This window comes from Carcharodon carcharias, chromosome 9, assembly GCF_017639515.1.
Source record: "Carcharodon carcharias isolate sCarCar2 chromosome 9, sCarCar2.pri, whole genome shotgun sequence".
Classification (NCBI taxonomy): Eukaryota; Metazoa; Chordata; class Chondrichthyes; order Lamniformes; family Lamnidae; genus Carcharodon; species Carcharodon carcharias.
The window spans coordinates 92,018,549-92,034,373 of record NC_054475.1 but is presented as its reverse complement, the minus strand read 5'-3'; the positions used below and the strand labels follow the sequence as shown (position 1 = coordinate 92,034,373).

Below are 15,825 nucleotides of genomic sequence, written 5' to 3'. Positions count from 1 at the left end.
TCTGAGCTCAGTACTATCAATGCCTACCATTTCATAATAGCCCAATATGCCTGGACTGCTGAAACAGTGCAACCCAGACACAGGAGCTGGGAGCAGAATGACTTCCTTGTTGCAGGCTGTATTTCAAACACCGTTACCGGACAAATCTAGCTATGCATAGCAATATATCTGAAGGGCAATAATGTGATAAAAGCAATACCAATTGCAACAAATGCAGTGCGCTTGATAGTATGTGCAGAGGACTATATCTATCGGATGTGATCCATGGAATCATTTTAACCAGAAATGTTTACCAGCGTAGTTCTAGTCACTTTACTGGTGTACATATTCCAGGCCATCTCCAAGCAAGTTACATGATGGAAATAGATCTCCATCTTGCTTCAAAATAGAATCTTTCATACCTTTATATAAAATTTTAAATATGCCAGTATTCATTTAAAATCAAACTGTAACCTGCGTTCTCAAAGAAATTGTTTTATCTTTGGATGGAGGAGTGGGGGGCTGCTGCAAGGTGGCATTGGGAAATGATTTAAAACAATTACTCATATTTTATCTGGGATTATGTGCAAGCTTAGCCAAATTCCCAGAGGAAAGTTGTTGCATGTTAATTGTACTAAAATTTTCTTGTTGCTTTGAAACGTTGGATGTTTGTAGATGCATAATGGTTGCAAAGGATTGTTCTTGTAGCTAAAATATTTGTCATGTATGTAAGGCATCAAAAGAAAACACAAAGCCCATTGCAGTCAGGCTTCAATTCAAGTCTTCAACCTAATTAAAAAATTATTTACCCCATTGTATGCCAGAGAGAGAGGGCTCCTTTGATCTAAAGTGTTGAAAGCCTGATTGGACAGTATAAGTGCAATTGCTTTCCCCATTCTGTGAGCTCATTTGTAATGAAATAGGCCTGAATTTTTAGGATGGTGGGGTCTTGTTTCCCGCCATCTGAAAAGTGGGTGGGACTCCGACTGCCCTGCAGCCAATTTACGCTGCAATGAGTGTTAATTGGCTGCAAGCTGGATCTCCGCCCCTCACTCAGGAGGATGTCTCACCTTAGAGAGTTGCTGGCCAACCTCATTGGCCAGCAGCTCTCCAGTCCCTGCAGCAACAAGCGCTGCAGTGGACAGAAAAGGAAGTTCAACAAGATGTCAGAGACTAAGTCCAGAAACTAGAGGCTGAGGTAAGTTCAGGGGGTACCAAGGTGGCAAGGGTAGGGAAGGCCTGGGAGGGAGGGAGGGAGGGGGGCACGAGGGAGGTGATCAGGGTCTTGGGGGAGATGCCGGTGGGGAGGGAGGTCCGGAGGCCACTTTAAGGGAGGGCACCCAATTTTAGAAGAGGGTTTCTGATGGAGGTCTCCCCCCACCCCCGGCCCCCCAACTTCCCGCCTGGGATGTAACTTTGATATATTTCAGGCATCTCACACAGAGTTTCAATCTTCCCACCAGCCTTAAGTGGCCATTAATTAGCAACTTAATGACCTCAATTGGGACAAGGGCAGGCTTCCCGTTCGAGGCCTTGCCTGCCACAATGTAAAATCGCTGCGTGTTCGCAGCATGTGGGAACCCAGAGGGAATCCTGCCCCTTCAATTTCACGCCCTCCTCACTGCACCCACCACGGCGCCCCTCCCAACCCCCCACACCCACCGACACCACTCCGCTCGCCCTGGCTACCTAAAAACCTACCAGTGGGGGAGCATAAAATTCTAGCCATGGAATTTGTGAACTGAAGCATCCTGTGTACCAATCTTCAAAACGATGCAAAAAATAATCAAAAATAGGCTTTTTTTAGTTTCTAAAAATAAATTTTGAACAATGATAATTGTTACCTTAATTAATGTCCTCCTATGTAATTTTGCAAATATATTTGGCTAATTTGGTTCTAAATAGCCCTTCTAAACATGGTGTTTTCAGCTCTTATGTGGACAGAAATGTATAGTGGGTAATGAAGGTGACTTTTTTGGTTGTGAAATACCACTGCAAAAAAAAAAGGCCTGGATTTCTCTGACTGTCCCTCTAAAGCTGTGCTGGAATAAGCACTGTGATGTACTGGACCCTTGTCTGTCTTTAATTTATCTACAAACTGCTATGGTGGTCTGGCTTGTCTGAAACATACAACAATTTTCCTGCCCACCATTTCTAAGTATACGAAGCTAAACTGTTAATGTCTGAGCCTGAAGTACTTACGATGATGTCAATCATCAGCTGGCATATGTCTCCCCTCAGGAACAATTATAACACAGAGCACCAACTCCTGACGAATGAAATATGGCTTGAGCATGTTCACACAGTACCTGCAGCACTTGCATGATCAACTTTCATGACATATTTCATCTCATTCTCTTTCTCCACTTGTCCCATGAACCTGCAATTTGCTTCATTAATTGTATGTTCAAGAAATAAAAACGGCTTTGATCTATGCAGTTATGGGGTTCACATGTTGGAGACACAGCTGATTGTAAAGCCCTGGGGATGCCTACAATAGCACAGAAGTTGATTGTTGGGTGATGTCTGAGAGGGCAATCTACATTGAAATGTATGCATACAGTTGCAGTGGTAAAGCGGGCATTTGTGATTGGGATGATGCAAGTATGGACACTGAATTAGCTGATCTGGACTCCTGTAACAGCCTGGAACTAACATTTTACATAAAACTTCCAAGTTGTGAAATTTGTTACAATGAGATTTGTCTGCACTGTAACTTCATCTGAAGATCTTGCTGCTGGGGTAGCAAATAAAACACTTGCAAAACTTCAAGCTGAGGCATAGCCTCTTTGAAACACAGCTCAAGAGAAATCTCGCAAAGACTGTCTAGGATGAATAGAGCTGGGATGATCTGGCTCTCCTTTGCTGCCTGAGAAGCTTAGCTTTCTCGCAACCTCCAATTCTTGTCCTCCAACATAACCTTCAAGTAAGTGTTTGCTAATGATGCTTTAGTGCAGTAAGGGAGATTGTAGGTAAAATGGAGTTGAGCAAGATTGACTGCTATATATTGGCATTGATTTGAAAGGTGAAAATGATAGGAAGAAGAACAGGTATTATTTTACCTTCTTCCGGTTTGTGTGGACATTGCTGAATTTTATTTTTTTTCTGTCTTGTTTTTGTTCACCTCCACTTTATGTTAGCACTGTTATCTATTTCTTTTGTTTGGGTGTTCGTTTAATATCAGTGTCATAGTTTGTTCCATAGTGGTCCTGTGAACCACCTTGGAACGTATCATTACAATGGCTCCATGTGGATGGTCAAATGTTGTTTTATCTTACTACAGCTAGGTTCAGTTGTTTAATGAGGGGATTGGTCAACATGATGCTCTGCAAGCTATTTTGGCCTATTTAGTACAATAGCAACTTTATATTTGGCTCAAAGTGGCATAAGCCTACTTTAATTCCTCATTCCATAAAAAGCTTGACTTGAATAGCACGGGCATTAAAAATACTAACTTGCCACTATATTGTGGCCAATTTGACACCATGACCTAGATTCTTTCAGACTCCACAGCTTATCCAACTGGTGCTGTGAACCTGGACCTGGAATTCCCACCCCCATTTCAGACAGATCCTATTTTCACCAGGAGGAGAAGAGGGGTGGAACCTAACACATGCATGGGTAAACTCGAACTCAGCAGGGCCATTTGAACACAGTCCTGAGTTTAAACAGACCCCATTTTTGCTGAAGCAAGGGTGTTATCCTGCCATGTGAGTTATGATTTTTCTAGGGCAGGCATAAATGCTTGTAAAGGGCGGATGAGGCCTGTGGAGCTGTCACACTGTCAGGTTATTTAAATGGCTGCTCCTTTAAATAAAAAAAAAAGCCTGTCTGTGTCTGAGAGGATGTGAGGGGCCATTGGGGATGGGTGGGGGCATGGGTTGGCATGAGTTGACATGGATGGGGCATGGGGAATGGTGGGACCTGAGGGATGAGGGCCTAATATTTAATAATACAGCTGGGGCGGAGTCCCAGAGAATTGAGGCAGCCCTTTTAACCAGCGTGTTTCAGCACTCAGCAGACCCTGTAGCTGCCTCTGAACTGTTTCTGAGGGAGACAGGCCTGATCCAGAAACCATCCACCCCAGCCCCAACCCTGAATGAAGATCGTGGAGCACTCTTTCTTTCTTTATTCTGTGGACGCCCAACATTTGTTGCCCATCCCTAGTTGCCTTTGAACTGAGTGGCTTTCGGGGTCACTTCAGCGGGCAGTTAAGAGCCAATCACATTGCTGTGGGCCTGGAGTCACATGAAAACCAGACCCGATGGCAGATTTCCTTTCCCAAAGGGGACATTCCTGAAACAGATGGGTTTTTACAACAATCGATGATAGTTTCATGGTCACCATTGCTGAGGGCAGAATTATCCCAGATCTGCACTACGTACGGTATCGGGTGTGAAATAAGTCGTTTTAATCCTCAGCTGCAATGGTGGATTTTTACGCTGAATTGTCCCCTTCTTGACATGTTCCAACTCATTAATAATGTATTCATGGGAAACATACCAGATCACTGGTGGGCGGGCTCAGCTTTGTCCGCTGTGTCATGACCTCAGTGCTTCCTCATTCTGGCGCCATATTTAAAGCGCACCAGAGCGCAGCCTACTCCATATCTACAGACCAGGAAAGCTTTAGGCGACAGTTGGCCCGAAAACAAAGAAGATGGCAGCCCCCAAATTTAGTGATGCCTCTCTGGGGCGCTTGCTGGATTCAATGGAAGGCCACTGCAATGTCCTCTACTCCCATTTTGGCCACAGGAGGTCCACCAGAGTCACCAATCCACCCTGGGAGGCAGTGGCAGCAGCGGTCAGCACCACCGGCGCACAGAGGAGGTCAGCCATCCAATGCAGGAAGAGGATGAATGATCTCATCCATTCCACCAGGGTAAGTCAACCACCTCATCACTCTCAACTCACATACTCACAAACCCATCACACATCCACAGGGATCTCACACCTCAAGGGACAACACCACTAACTCTCACACACACCCTCACATCTCCATCAGGCTCATATCCTCTGGAGCTCATGTCCTCATCCTGTCCATGGCTCCGCTCACCACACAAACATTCCACACAGTACCATGTGTCCAGCTCATTCTCTCTCCATCTGTTTGCATGCAGGAGAAACTGGCTCAAAATAGCAGGAAAAGATCCCAGACCATGGGGGATGGAGTCGTCCACATTAATCCCCTCACTCACTTTGAGGAGCATGTCATCACACTGATTGGTGAGGACATGACCCTGCCTGCAGTGACTGTGAAGTTGGCAGTGAACAACTCGTGAGGATCCTGCACCACATATTCCTCTCTCAATGCAACTGTGAGTGCTCTCTCTCCTGCTATTGACACTGCTGCCTTGCACTCATTACCTCTACTTTGGTTCACAGGGAGCTCTGCCAAGCAACCGACACCCTCAGCCAGCCAATCCCTCAGCTCCATCCAGGTTCTCACCTCCAGCCAAGAGGGCACTCCTCCATTGAAGAGCTGGAAATAAGCAGCCTGGAAGACCCATCACAGTGCTTACCCACACCCTCCACCAGCGCAGAGACACACCTCGGTGGGACCTAGATCTAGAGGAAGCTCGGGTTCACAATCTGGTGGCCACCACATGGACAGGTGTCCGAAGCAGGAGGAGGAAGGTTCAGCTGAGTGCCACCGGCACTTGAAGGACTGCTGGGGAAGAGGCGTCTGTGAGGTCTGAGTCAGATGATGAACCTCTGGTTTCGGCCTTCCAACTCATCATGGAGAGTCAGCAAAAGGTGGGGAAACATCATGCAGAGCTGTTAGAAGCCCTCAACAGAGTAGCAGGTGAGTCAGAGGAGTGTGTTGGCCTGCTCCGTGAAGTGGTTCCCACATGTGCATGCATGGAGGTCTCCATGGGAAAGATGGCGGATGCCTTGGAGACCCTTGTCCAGCAGAACACAGAGATGCATGCAGACCTGTACTCCATCCCCGTAGCCATGGGAGTGTTCCTGCAGTGGCAACGTGCGAGGGAAGTGGGGCACCATGATGTCCCTCCAGGTGCTTCTTCCGCTCAAGGAGTCATGCTGGGGCACTCAGGTACCTGAAGGGAGGAGGAGTGCCAACTAGACACTCCTGGGTAATCCACTCAGGAATCTCAGAGGCTTCCCGTTCCGTCTGAGTCCCCTTTGCCCTTGCCCCCTCAATCTTGTCCTCTGTCACCAAAGAGGGAGCAGCTGACCTACAGGAGGGCAGCTAAAGCAAGCTGGGACCCTCAAGCCCTCAGCCCTCCAGAAGATACTGCCATGAAAAGATTAATGTCTATAATGTTATTGGAAGTTATTTTTTAAAAATAGAGTTTAGTGGTGTCTGTGTCTATGTGTGTCTTAATTGGATTAAAGCCAGCAGGTCTAGAGGCTTTGATGTATAGAGAGAAGTCGGTTTGAAATGGTAATTAAAGAAACATGGGGAAGTTTAGAAATATAGGTGTCATGGGAAAAATTTGTATTTTTAAATAAACCATTCAAAAGAATAGGTGAAATCTTGCACCTAGCTAGAAGGCGCCAAGCGTGTTTATTTTTCATACAAATAAAATTAGTGGAATCAAAGGATGTTATTGTTAGAAGAGGTAAAATTGAAAACCTAGAAATTCAATGGAAAATTTATGTTCAAAGAGGAAGATATGTATAAAAGAGAAGGGAGAGCGTATAGAAGGTAGAGGCATTTTAAGATTCGTCAAGTGTGAGAAGCCTCCAGCCTGTAAGCTTCAAGTCGGTCTGCAGGAACGCAGGGTTGAAAGAAACTCATTTTTAATGCGGCTGTCCAGGGTGTGCTCTCCTGGGTGTCTGTTTAAATCTATGAGTTTTACTGTTACCTTAACAGGGGTGTAACCTGTTAAGAGAGCCAGATTAATTAGGGGATTTTTGTAGTTATTATAGTAGTAATTTTGTAGACATATATATGTGCTTACAACATTTTTTTGTATTAATAAATGTTTAAGTTTGTTTTATAAAAGCCCCTTGTGACTCAGTGGTCTTATTACTACTGAATTCAAAGCCTGCATCATGAAACATACGAATTGCAAAAATGGGTTATGACAGTTGTTCTAAGTTTCCTCCTGGGATTTGAGCAACTCAGCTTTTGCCATTGGCTGTGTCATAGTAATACATGCTAAAGTCATCAGAGGCAACAGGGCCAAACATTGCACAGGCTGCTTCCACCCCTGCTGCAGATGTCAGGGCAGCACCTAGAAGAAATAGTAGGTCTAGAAGATTTGATCAAAAGTGGTTGCTTGTGTGTACACATTTTGTCATTTAATAATCTGAAAATATATTCACTTTCACTGAATAATGTGTAAAGGTGTATTTCAGCTTCATTGGCAGGCTTTGTGAATACTCCCACTGCATTCCCCCATCCCCACCCCACCACTAACAGTTCAGCTGCATGCAGCCAGACCACAAGTGATTCTGGAGGGGTGGCAGTGCCTTTTGGAGCCTCGTGCAAACACACTCCCATGCACATGGAGCCTTCATCCATCACACTCATCTCATTGTCCTGAGCATTGTGAATGCTGCCTGCTGGGTTTCTCTTCCGGTTGTCTATCTGAGCTGACCTGCATCTCCGCTCACCAACTGATCACACTCCCATGCAGCACCTGTGCCCAGCCAACATGAGGCTCCATCCACTTTCAATTTCAATTTCAATTTCAACAACCATAGTTGTGGTCAAGTATATTGTCAGCTCCCCCATTCTTTACCCTCCTCCAGTCACCCATGTCCTTTCCCTCATCACTGTCGACCCCCCGGCATCACCTTCCACCTCCCCACTGTCACCTACCAACCCGAATCTTTGTCTTTCCAGGATGTTTAGGTGAACGTGCACATTCCCTTCCTTCCTGGGAATCCTTCCCCCATCCACATTGACCTCCCTGTCCTCCTCTTTCCCACATCTAGGATCTATGACTGCCTCTGAGACCCCACCAACCACCCTCGCCTTCCCTTCTACTGATACTGATGCACATTCACCCTCCCACCCTACTAGATCCCTCTGCCCCTCTCACACTTACCATTCCCCCCGACCATGCCCACACTCAGTTCACTCTCCAGGAGTAGCCATTGACTCCACAGACTCCTCCCTTGCATGTTCAGGTGGACATCCCTCCTCTCCCCCTTTACTCTGTCCTCCAACTTTACTCCCTGCTTTCCAGAGACACCACCCCCCATCCAAACTCCCTCCCTTACACAAACAAAAATACCTGGAAAAACTCAACAGGTCTGACAGCATTTGCGGAGAGGAATACAGTTAATGCTTTGAGTCCGAATGACTACATCAGAACTAAGAAATATAGAAATGAGGTGGAATATAAGCTGGTTGAAGGGGTGGGACAGGTAGAATTGGGTAGAGGGCCAGTGATAGGTAGAGGCAAAGAATAGATTGCCAAAGATGTCATAGACAAAAGGACAAAAGGGTGTTGACGGTGGTGATATTAGCTGAGGAATGTGCTAATGATGACATTAAGGATGGAAAGCAGGACGAGCTTCCATCCATTGTTTTATCTCTACCTTTTAGCCTATTTTGATCCCTTCCCCCCACCCCACCCCCACTAGGACTATCTTGCTCGTGCTGCTTTCTACCCTTAATTTCCTCATTAACATATTCCTCAGCTAATATCACCACTGTCAAGACCCTTTGTCCTTTTGTCTATGACATCTTTGGCAATCTCTTTGCCTCCACCTATCACTGGCCCTCTACCCAGCTCTACCTGTCCCACCCTCTTCAACCAGCTTACATTCCAATATGAAAACAAAAAAACTGCGGATGCTGGAAATCCAAAACAAAAACAGAATTACCTGGAAAAACTCAGCAGGTCTGGCAGCATCGGCGGAGAAGAAAAGAGTTGACGTTTCGAGTCCTCATGACCCTTCGACAGAACTAAGTTCTGTCGAAGGGTCATGAGGACTCGAAACGTCAACTCTTTTCTTCTCCGCCGATGCTGCCAGACCTGCTGAGTTTTTCCAGCTTACATTCCACCTCATTTCTATATTTCTTAGTTCTGATGAAGAGTCATTCGGACTCAAAACGTTAACTGTGCTCCTCTCCACAGATGCTGTCAGACTTGCTGTGTTTTTCCAGGTATTTTTGTTTTTGTTTTGGATTTCCAGCATCCACAGTATTTTGCTTTTATCCCTCCTTTACACCTTCCTCCCCACTTGTTGCATTCTCCCCCATTACACCTGTGTCCCCCCATACACCCTCCTCCCTATCTCATCCCCTGACACCTCCATTCCCCCACCCCCAACCTCACCTGCCCTTGGCCCCTTTCTCCACCCCAACCCCAACCCCACCCCCCGATATGCCTTCCTCTTCAGGTAATGGGATGCAAATCGGGTTCACGCTGGCCTCTAGCAGGATTTGCATTCCGCCACCATCAGATGTTTTCTGCTATGCACCAATTTCTACCCCAAACGCCAAATTGTACACTCTGCCCCTCCCCCCACCTGCTATGACACCCACTGCAAAAGGGACTGGACAATTCTGCCCTGAGACTAACTTTCAAATCCTGATTTATTAATTGAATTTAAATCCCACAAGCTGCCAGAGCATTAGTGAGGCCTCTAGGTTACTAGTCCAATGACATTACCACTCCACCACTGTCTCCCCAAAATTACTCATGAGGCAGGTGCAACAAGCTGGAAACTTTTCTGACTCTGGCACCCACCTCAGGAATGAAAACCCAGGCCCATGTCGGATAATACCAATTTTTGGGTAGTGTAAAATTTTTCTGATTCTTCTAAATATTTCCTTTCATGGCAATGTGAAACAGGAAAGACTAACTGAAGAAATGTTTTTAAAATTCCACTGGAAATTGCATGACAAAACTTTCTTGCCACTTCCAAAGTTCCATGATTTTATTTCAAAATTTAGAAATGGTTTGTATGGAGAGGAGGGAAGAACAACATTTGTGGAGGTATGGGTGTGTAGAAAGTCAGAATGTGGGACTTGGCACCTGAAAATGTTGTCCCCCATCCTTTGGCACTGGGTCCTGTCAGTACACAGTCTCCAGGTTAGAGGGGTCACACTTCTGACTTCCTTGGAACTCTTCCATCCGGTCCTGCTTAATTGGAGAGGTTATCCTCTTCCTCACATCCTTGGAATAGAGCACTTCACTGTGGTGAGACCTCACCAGATCTCACCACAGGACCTCCAAGTAAGAGTGAGAGAGCTGTTGGGCTGGGGGACACCGGCTTCCTAGGTCTCTCTCTCCATTCTTGTGGTCGCTGCAGTCTCGGGAATCAAGTTGAGCCTTCCTGACCCCTGCAAGGGTCCATTTAGCCAGAAATCCTCCTTTTGACAAATTTGGCACATCATCCTGCCCACCCTCTCTGATCGGGAAACCTGGAAGCGGGTTGCTAATATGTCAAAGAACTTCGCCAAAGACCACTCGAGCAGCAATTTTGTTCCTGACCCACTAAAAGTCCCACTGTTTGGGCTGTTTAAAATTCCGCCCAGGGACTCCAAAGCTGGGAGTTCACTCCCCTCGTGTTCACCTGGAACCCAGTGTAATAATGCTTGGTAGTGAAAGTCTCCAAGCCTCTGAAAGTGTATATAAATCACAGCGATGGGGTCCAGGTCAGGCAATCAACCCAAATTCCAAGGACTCACCCAGGGCTTGAAATCACTTGTATATGGCACTTGATAATTGCAAAACTTTGGATCAACCAGGTTTCGAATTACTCACGCAGTTTTGTTTGATTGCCTGGTTTACGGTGACCATGTTATAGCAGTTCCAATAGTATATTGACCTTAATTTATCTTAACTTTGACAAATATTTTTTACTATATTGTATTAGAAATAGCATTGAAGTGGTTAACTCCCTGGGACACATAAGATACAATTTTTAATAGATAGCCTATAGCCTGGGCCAATCTGTTTTTGTGCTGCACTTTCTTCAAGATGTGCATTTATTTTTTTTTTAATTTCGAAATAACTTTAATGGTAGCAACTTTGTGCAGATCAATCTTTCTTCGCAGCTGCCTTTCTCATTGCTGCCAGCACATTGCTGAGTTCTTCTCTCTTCCTCTTTGCACAGTTGTGAGTACCAACTCTCTTTTTGATGAATTTGAGTGCACGCTTGTCTTTAGAGACCTTCAGCAATTCCATTGCACGCCTTTCATAAGGAGCAAAACCACAGGCCTCACGGATCAGATCTCTGACAAACTTGGTGTGCTTGGTTAAGCGTCCTCTTCTACGGCAATGCCTTGGGCCAGTCTCATTCTTGGTGACAGGATGACCTTTGCGCAGGCAAACTGCCATAGGATACCTGATCGCCATGTCTGCTCCCTCGTTAAAATTGCCAACACAATGATAGCCTGCAAATCAATTGATTAAGTAATCTGGGGGTGGGTGGGGGGTGTGGAGGCTGTTAATTTTAATGTGAAACATTTTCTGATGTTTTCAAAGAGAGTCTTTATTAATAAACAGATATCATAAGGAACACGTTTCCAAGTAAAGGCTGATAGGAGTGTGGGACTCTGTTCCATATGAAACTAGCTCAATTAATAAGTTAAAATCTGAGATTGCTAGATATTTGGTTGCCAATAGTATTAAGGGAATGGAGCCAAAGCAGATATATGGAGTTAGGAAAGAGATCAGCCTTAATGTCACTGATTGAATGACGGAACAGGCTCCTCGGGAGACTTTGTTGCTTAAGGTATCACTTAAGGTATAGATGTTTTGCAGTTATGTACTTAGCTGTCAAGACTCAGTGGGTGGATGAATGATGAACAGTGCCATGCTCATTATCCCATCCTCTTGCCCTCTTGCCACCCGTCTATCAGGATGTGTCCACACTGTTGACCCTTGACCTGGTCCCTCACAGCTGCACACTGTCATGGCCTAACAGTGACTAAGAAGGAGTAAACCAGTAGAGCTTTCAGTGGTCATGAAACACAGCATGCTATCTTGGAGTCAAAGCTGCAACATACATGGCACCAAGCATTTGTGTAGAGCCATTTTTTCCACCAAACCTTACCAGTAATCACTGATGATATGGTGAGAGTGCTTAATTCATGTCGGCACACAAAACTGAATGACAGCATTGTAATCTGATTGGCTCACGACCCTTTGTGCCTTACATTTTTACTGATAGAATGTTACACAGAGAAGATCTGGCAGAAGGGAGGGACCAGCTGCCCCACATTTTTCTGACCAGTACCTTCAAATTTTGGTGCAAGAGATCCAGAAGACGAGACTAGTCCTCAACCCTCCTGGCCCCTGTAATGTCCCTGCAGCAACCAGAAAGGCCTGGATTCAAATAATGGCTGTGGTGAGTGTAACAGGAGACCAACATTGATGATATGGCCACATGACATGGATTCAGTGCAGGAAAAGGGTCACTGACCTGCTGTGTTCTGGCAAGATGGGTAGCTTGGCTCATCCACACAGAGCTCCAAGGGAAAGGTCACACCTGCATACTGCAGCTAAGATGCAAGAACTGGGACAGATCTCTGCTTCAGCATTGAGACTTGTATGTGTACACAGATCATGTAGGTGTGCAAAGAGCACATGAATGAGCACTGTGATGTACAACTGCATTGAAGAGTGATATCGCTGCATGCATTATATAAATCACGCTGTCTTTGCAGTCAAAAAGAGTGAAAAATGCCACGGAGATGGCCCGCACTGGGGGTGGGTCAGCCTGGCTGAGAAGCAAGCAGTCCCATGGAGCAGCTGGCTATGGAGATTGCCAGGGTAATAAAGACAATGTTGCAATCACCTTAGTACATAATGGTAATGTTGTAGGCCACAATATTAGTTTACTGAGCACAATGGGACATTGGCATGAGAGGAGTACAACGATGGGGTTGCGTCATAAGGGCAGCCTGAGCGTGGTTAAGCAATGGCATGAATCAGGGAGCACTTTTATGAGAATCACACTGAGAATGGCTATACCTAAATAACTCCTTTTGTGTCTCACACAGGTTCTAGCCCTGCCCCCTTACCCTCCTTGGACCAGATCATCCCTCAATCATCACGAGGAGAAAGAGATGTCTGAGGATACAGCATACATCTGACTATCCCATAATCTGCCAACTCAGATACCAGCACATCGTAGGGATGTAACACATGTAGGGTTGGTGCTACAGGGTGTAGGGCACAGCACCAGAGTGCAGGAGGAGGTATCTGAGTCAGAGATATCTGTGCACAGTCTGCCTTGGAGGAGGGAGGAAAGTCATGATGATGCTCCAGCGGGCAGGAACATGCAGCCTCAGGAGTCATTTTTTGGGGCACAGTATGTAGATAATCAGCAACAGATGTGCAATCATCTGGCTGAGTTCCTGGAGGCAGTGGGAGTTCTAGGACTGTGAATGGAGGAGCCCATTGCTGTCATGGACTCTGCATTGTCCCAGGCGGCTTGACCACATGAGCTCTGGCCATGAGGAATTGGCCAATCTCTTGGAGAGACACATGGAGCAGCACTCAGAGTAGATGCAAGAGCAGTGTTTTGGCCAGGAAAGGGTGCAAGCCTCCCCAGTAACTTGAATCAGTCCGTTCAGGGTATGGGTGCTGATATCCATGGGATACATGAGGAGTTGCATACCCTTAACAGAATGGTCACACTGTGGGCACAGCAGTTGCTGGAATGGTTGGCTGCTGTGCACCAGCACTCAGCTCCATCACCCCTCCTGAAGGCTAACTGAGGGCTGTGAAGGTCACTGAGGAGGGTGAACGTATAGAGAGTTCCTCAGCACACTCATCTTCCTCCACCTCCCCAGCTCTTCTGCCAGAGTCCTGATCTGCACATGTGCCAGTTACCATGGCGGACCATACAATGATGCAGGGACCACAGTCTGACAGAGATCTCCAACAGGTGCCTGCACGGCAAGGCAGGCCACCACCTTTCTCATTGCTTTTCAGGCAGATAAGTGAGCAGCCTGCTTCCAGTTCCTCTGAGGTAAAATGGGGGCGCTTCGTAGGAGTGTGTGAGATCAAAGGCCACTGTCTTCCCTTGAGGACTAATGGGCTCACCTTGGTTACATTTATCACATTGCAAATACCACATTTGAGCACTTCCTTAATATATTTACTTACAAATTGACTCGATGTGTGTTTGTTCACTGGAGAGCTCAAAAAGAATGATAAGATTGTGAGAGCAGCATGCTTGACCATGGTTGTTGGCTGATTTGTGATGCTTCAGAGGGCATCATCTTTCTCTGCTGTATTATTAAGATTCCAGAGGTCAAAAGCTCAAGCATTGGTATGCTCCTTGTATCTTTCATTGTCCATCCAAGCTTGACTTAAAGAGAGGCTCAATAGTCAGACTCCATGAGGAGATGCTGGGCAGCTGGTGCCTCAAAAACATGAGTGCCATGTGCAAGGCGTTCATCTGCACTGCAGTGTTATACATTGGCTTGGCTGTAGGCATCGTAGTTCAAGAGGCCACGTATTGTCCGGGTAATATTGGTCATCTGCTGTGTCCACTACTTTGGCTGCATGACATTTCAGGTCTCTCAGGATGTGCTTTGTATGGTAAGCAGAGGCAGATGGAAGCCAGAAATGTTGCATGTGGTGCCCACATCAGAAACTAGGCCATTGGCTGGAATGGATGGTGCTCAATTTCTTTCAAGAACTGTTGTTGGACAGTTATGGGCTACTCATGCACGACATGCCTTATCTGCATGTATGCTACAACATCCAATCCTATCAGTGTGTGTGGGGTCTGAAGTCTGACATCATGCCACTATCAGCATTGTGGGCATGGTTTGATTATTGACAATTTGGCAGCATGGGCCCCTCATTTACAGTCAATGGTGTTCATGTGAGGTTGTGAATGACTTATTATCATGTGTGTTTGCAATATTATGAGACCCATGGTCATGATGCTGAGGATTACAGCCACTTGAATTTGACTGAGTCCAACTCATTGACGTTGATTCTCCCCATTGTAGGGGATGGGCATTCCCTTGAGTAATTCTGGAGACAATGTACGAGGTTCTTTAGGTGGAAGTATGTTACCAGGGACTGGCTGATTGCAATTGAGATATTGAAGGACCTTATGAGAATTTATTTAGCACAAGGACCCATCTGGTAATGATCCTTTCCTCAACAAGACTCAGCCCTGGCTACGTGGCCACGCCTCCCAGCTGCTCTACCATTGGTGGCCTCCTCATCCTCATCTGTTTTGGAATCTTCTGAATGGACAGGGGCTTCCTCCTCCCTCTCATCTTCCTCATCCACAGAGGTTGGAGCTCTGATCATGGTATCATCATCATTGATTTGTAGGTCCCTCCACTGCACAATGTTGTGCAGCATGCAGTACATTACTACTATTCTTGATACGCTTGCTGGGGCATATGCAGAGCTCTAGTTGAGCGATCGAGGCATCTGAAGTGCATTTTTAAAATGCCAATTGACTGCTCGCTGGTGCTCCAGTTGATGGCATGACTGCTGTTGTAGTTTGCTCTGCCTCTGTTTGTGGGTTCCTAAGGTGGGTCATTGTCCAAGTTGTTAAGGGATAGCCCCTTGTCCCCTAAAAGCCATCCACAGATTGTGTGGGTGGCTGAAATAGCTGAGGGAGTTGGGAGCTCCTTAGTATGAAGGAGTCGTGGCAGCTGCCGTGGAACATTGTACACACATGAAGGTAGACCTTGGCCGAGATTCACTGCCCTGGGCCTAAGTCCCGTTATGGGGGTGGGAAGTGGGAGTATCTCCCTCCATGGAGCCCAGCAGGAAATCAGACCAAATTGCACAATGCTGGCTTCATTAATTATGCAGCCAAGGTTTTCCCGACGTTTTACGTGGTGGGACAAGCAGGATGTTACACGCTCCACCCTCATATCTGGGCACCACATTTAAAAGGCACCTGGAAAATCTGAAGAATGGTGTAG

General features: G+C 46.2%; 1 protein-coding gene across 1 annotated transcript; it reads right to left on the bottom strand.

Annotated features, from left to right (window-relative positions):
- Nucleotides 1-10,902: 10,902 nt before the first annotated feature.
- Nucleotides 10,903-11,283, bottom strand: LOC121282304 (60S ribosomal protein L36-like). The gene has a single exon (XM_041195965.1). The coding sequence runs from the start codon at nt 11,267-11,269 to the stop codon at nt 10,952-10,954; it is 318 nt and encodes a 105-aa protein (XP_041051899.1). The 5' UTR covers nt 11,270-11,283; the 3' UTR covers nt 10,903-10,951.
- Between the last annotated feature and the right edge of the window lie 4,542 nt (nt 11,284-15,825).

Coding starts and splice junctions, on each gene's coding strand:
- LOC121282304 (XM_041195965.1), bottom strand. CDS start 11,269: ATGGCGATCAGGTATCCTATGGCAGTTTGCCTGCGCAAAGGTCATCCT.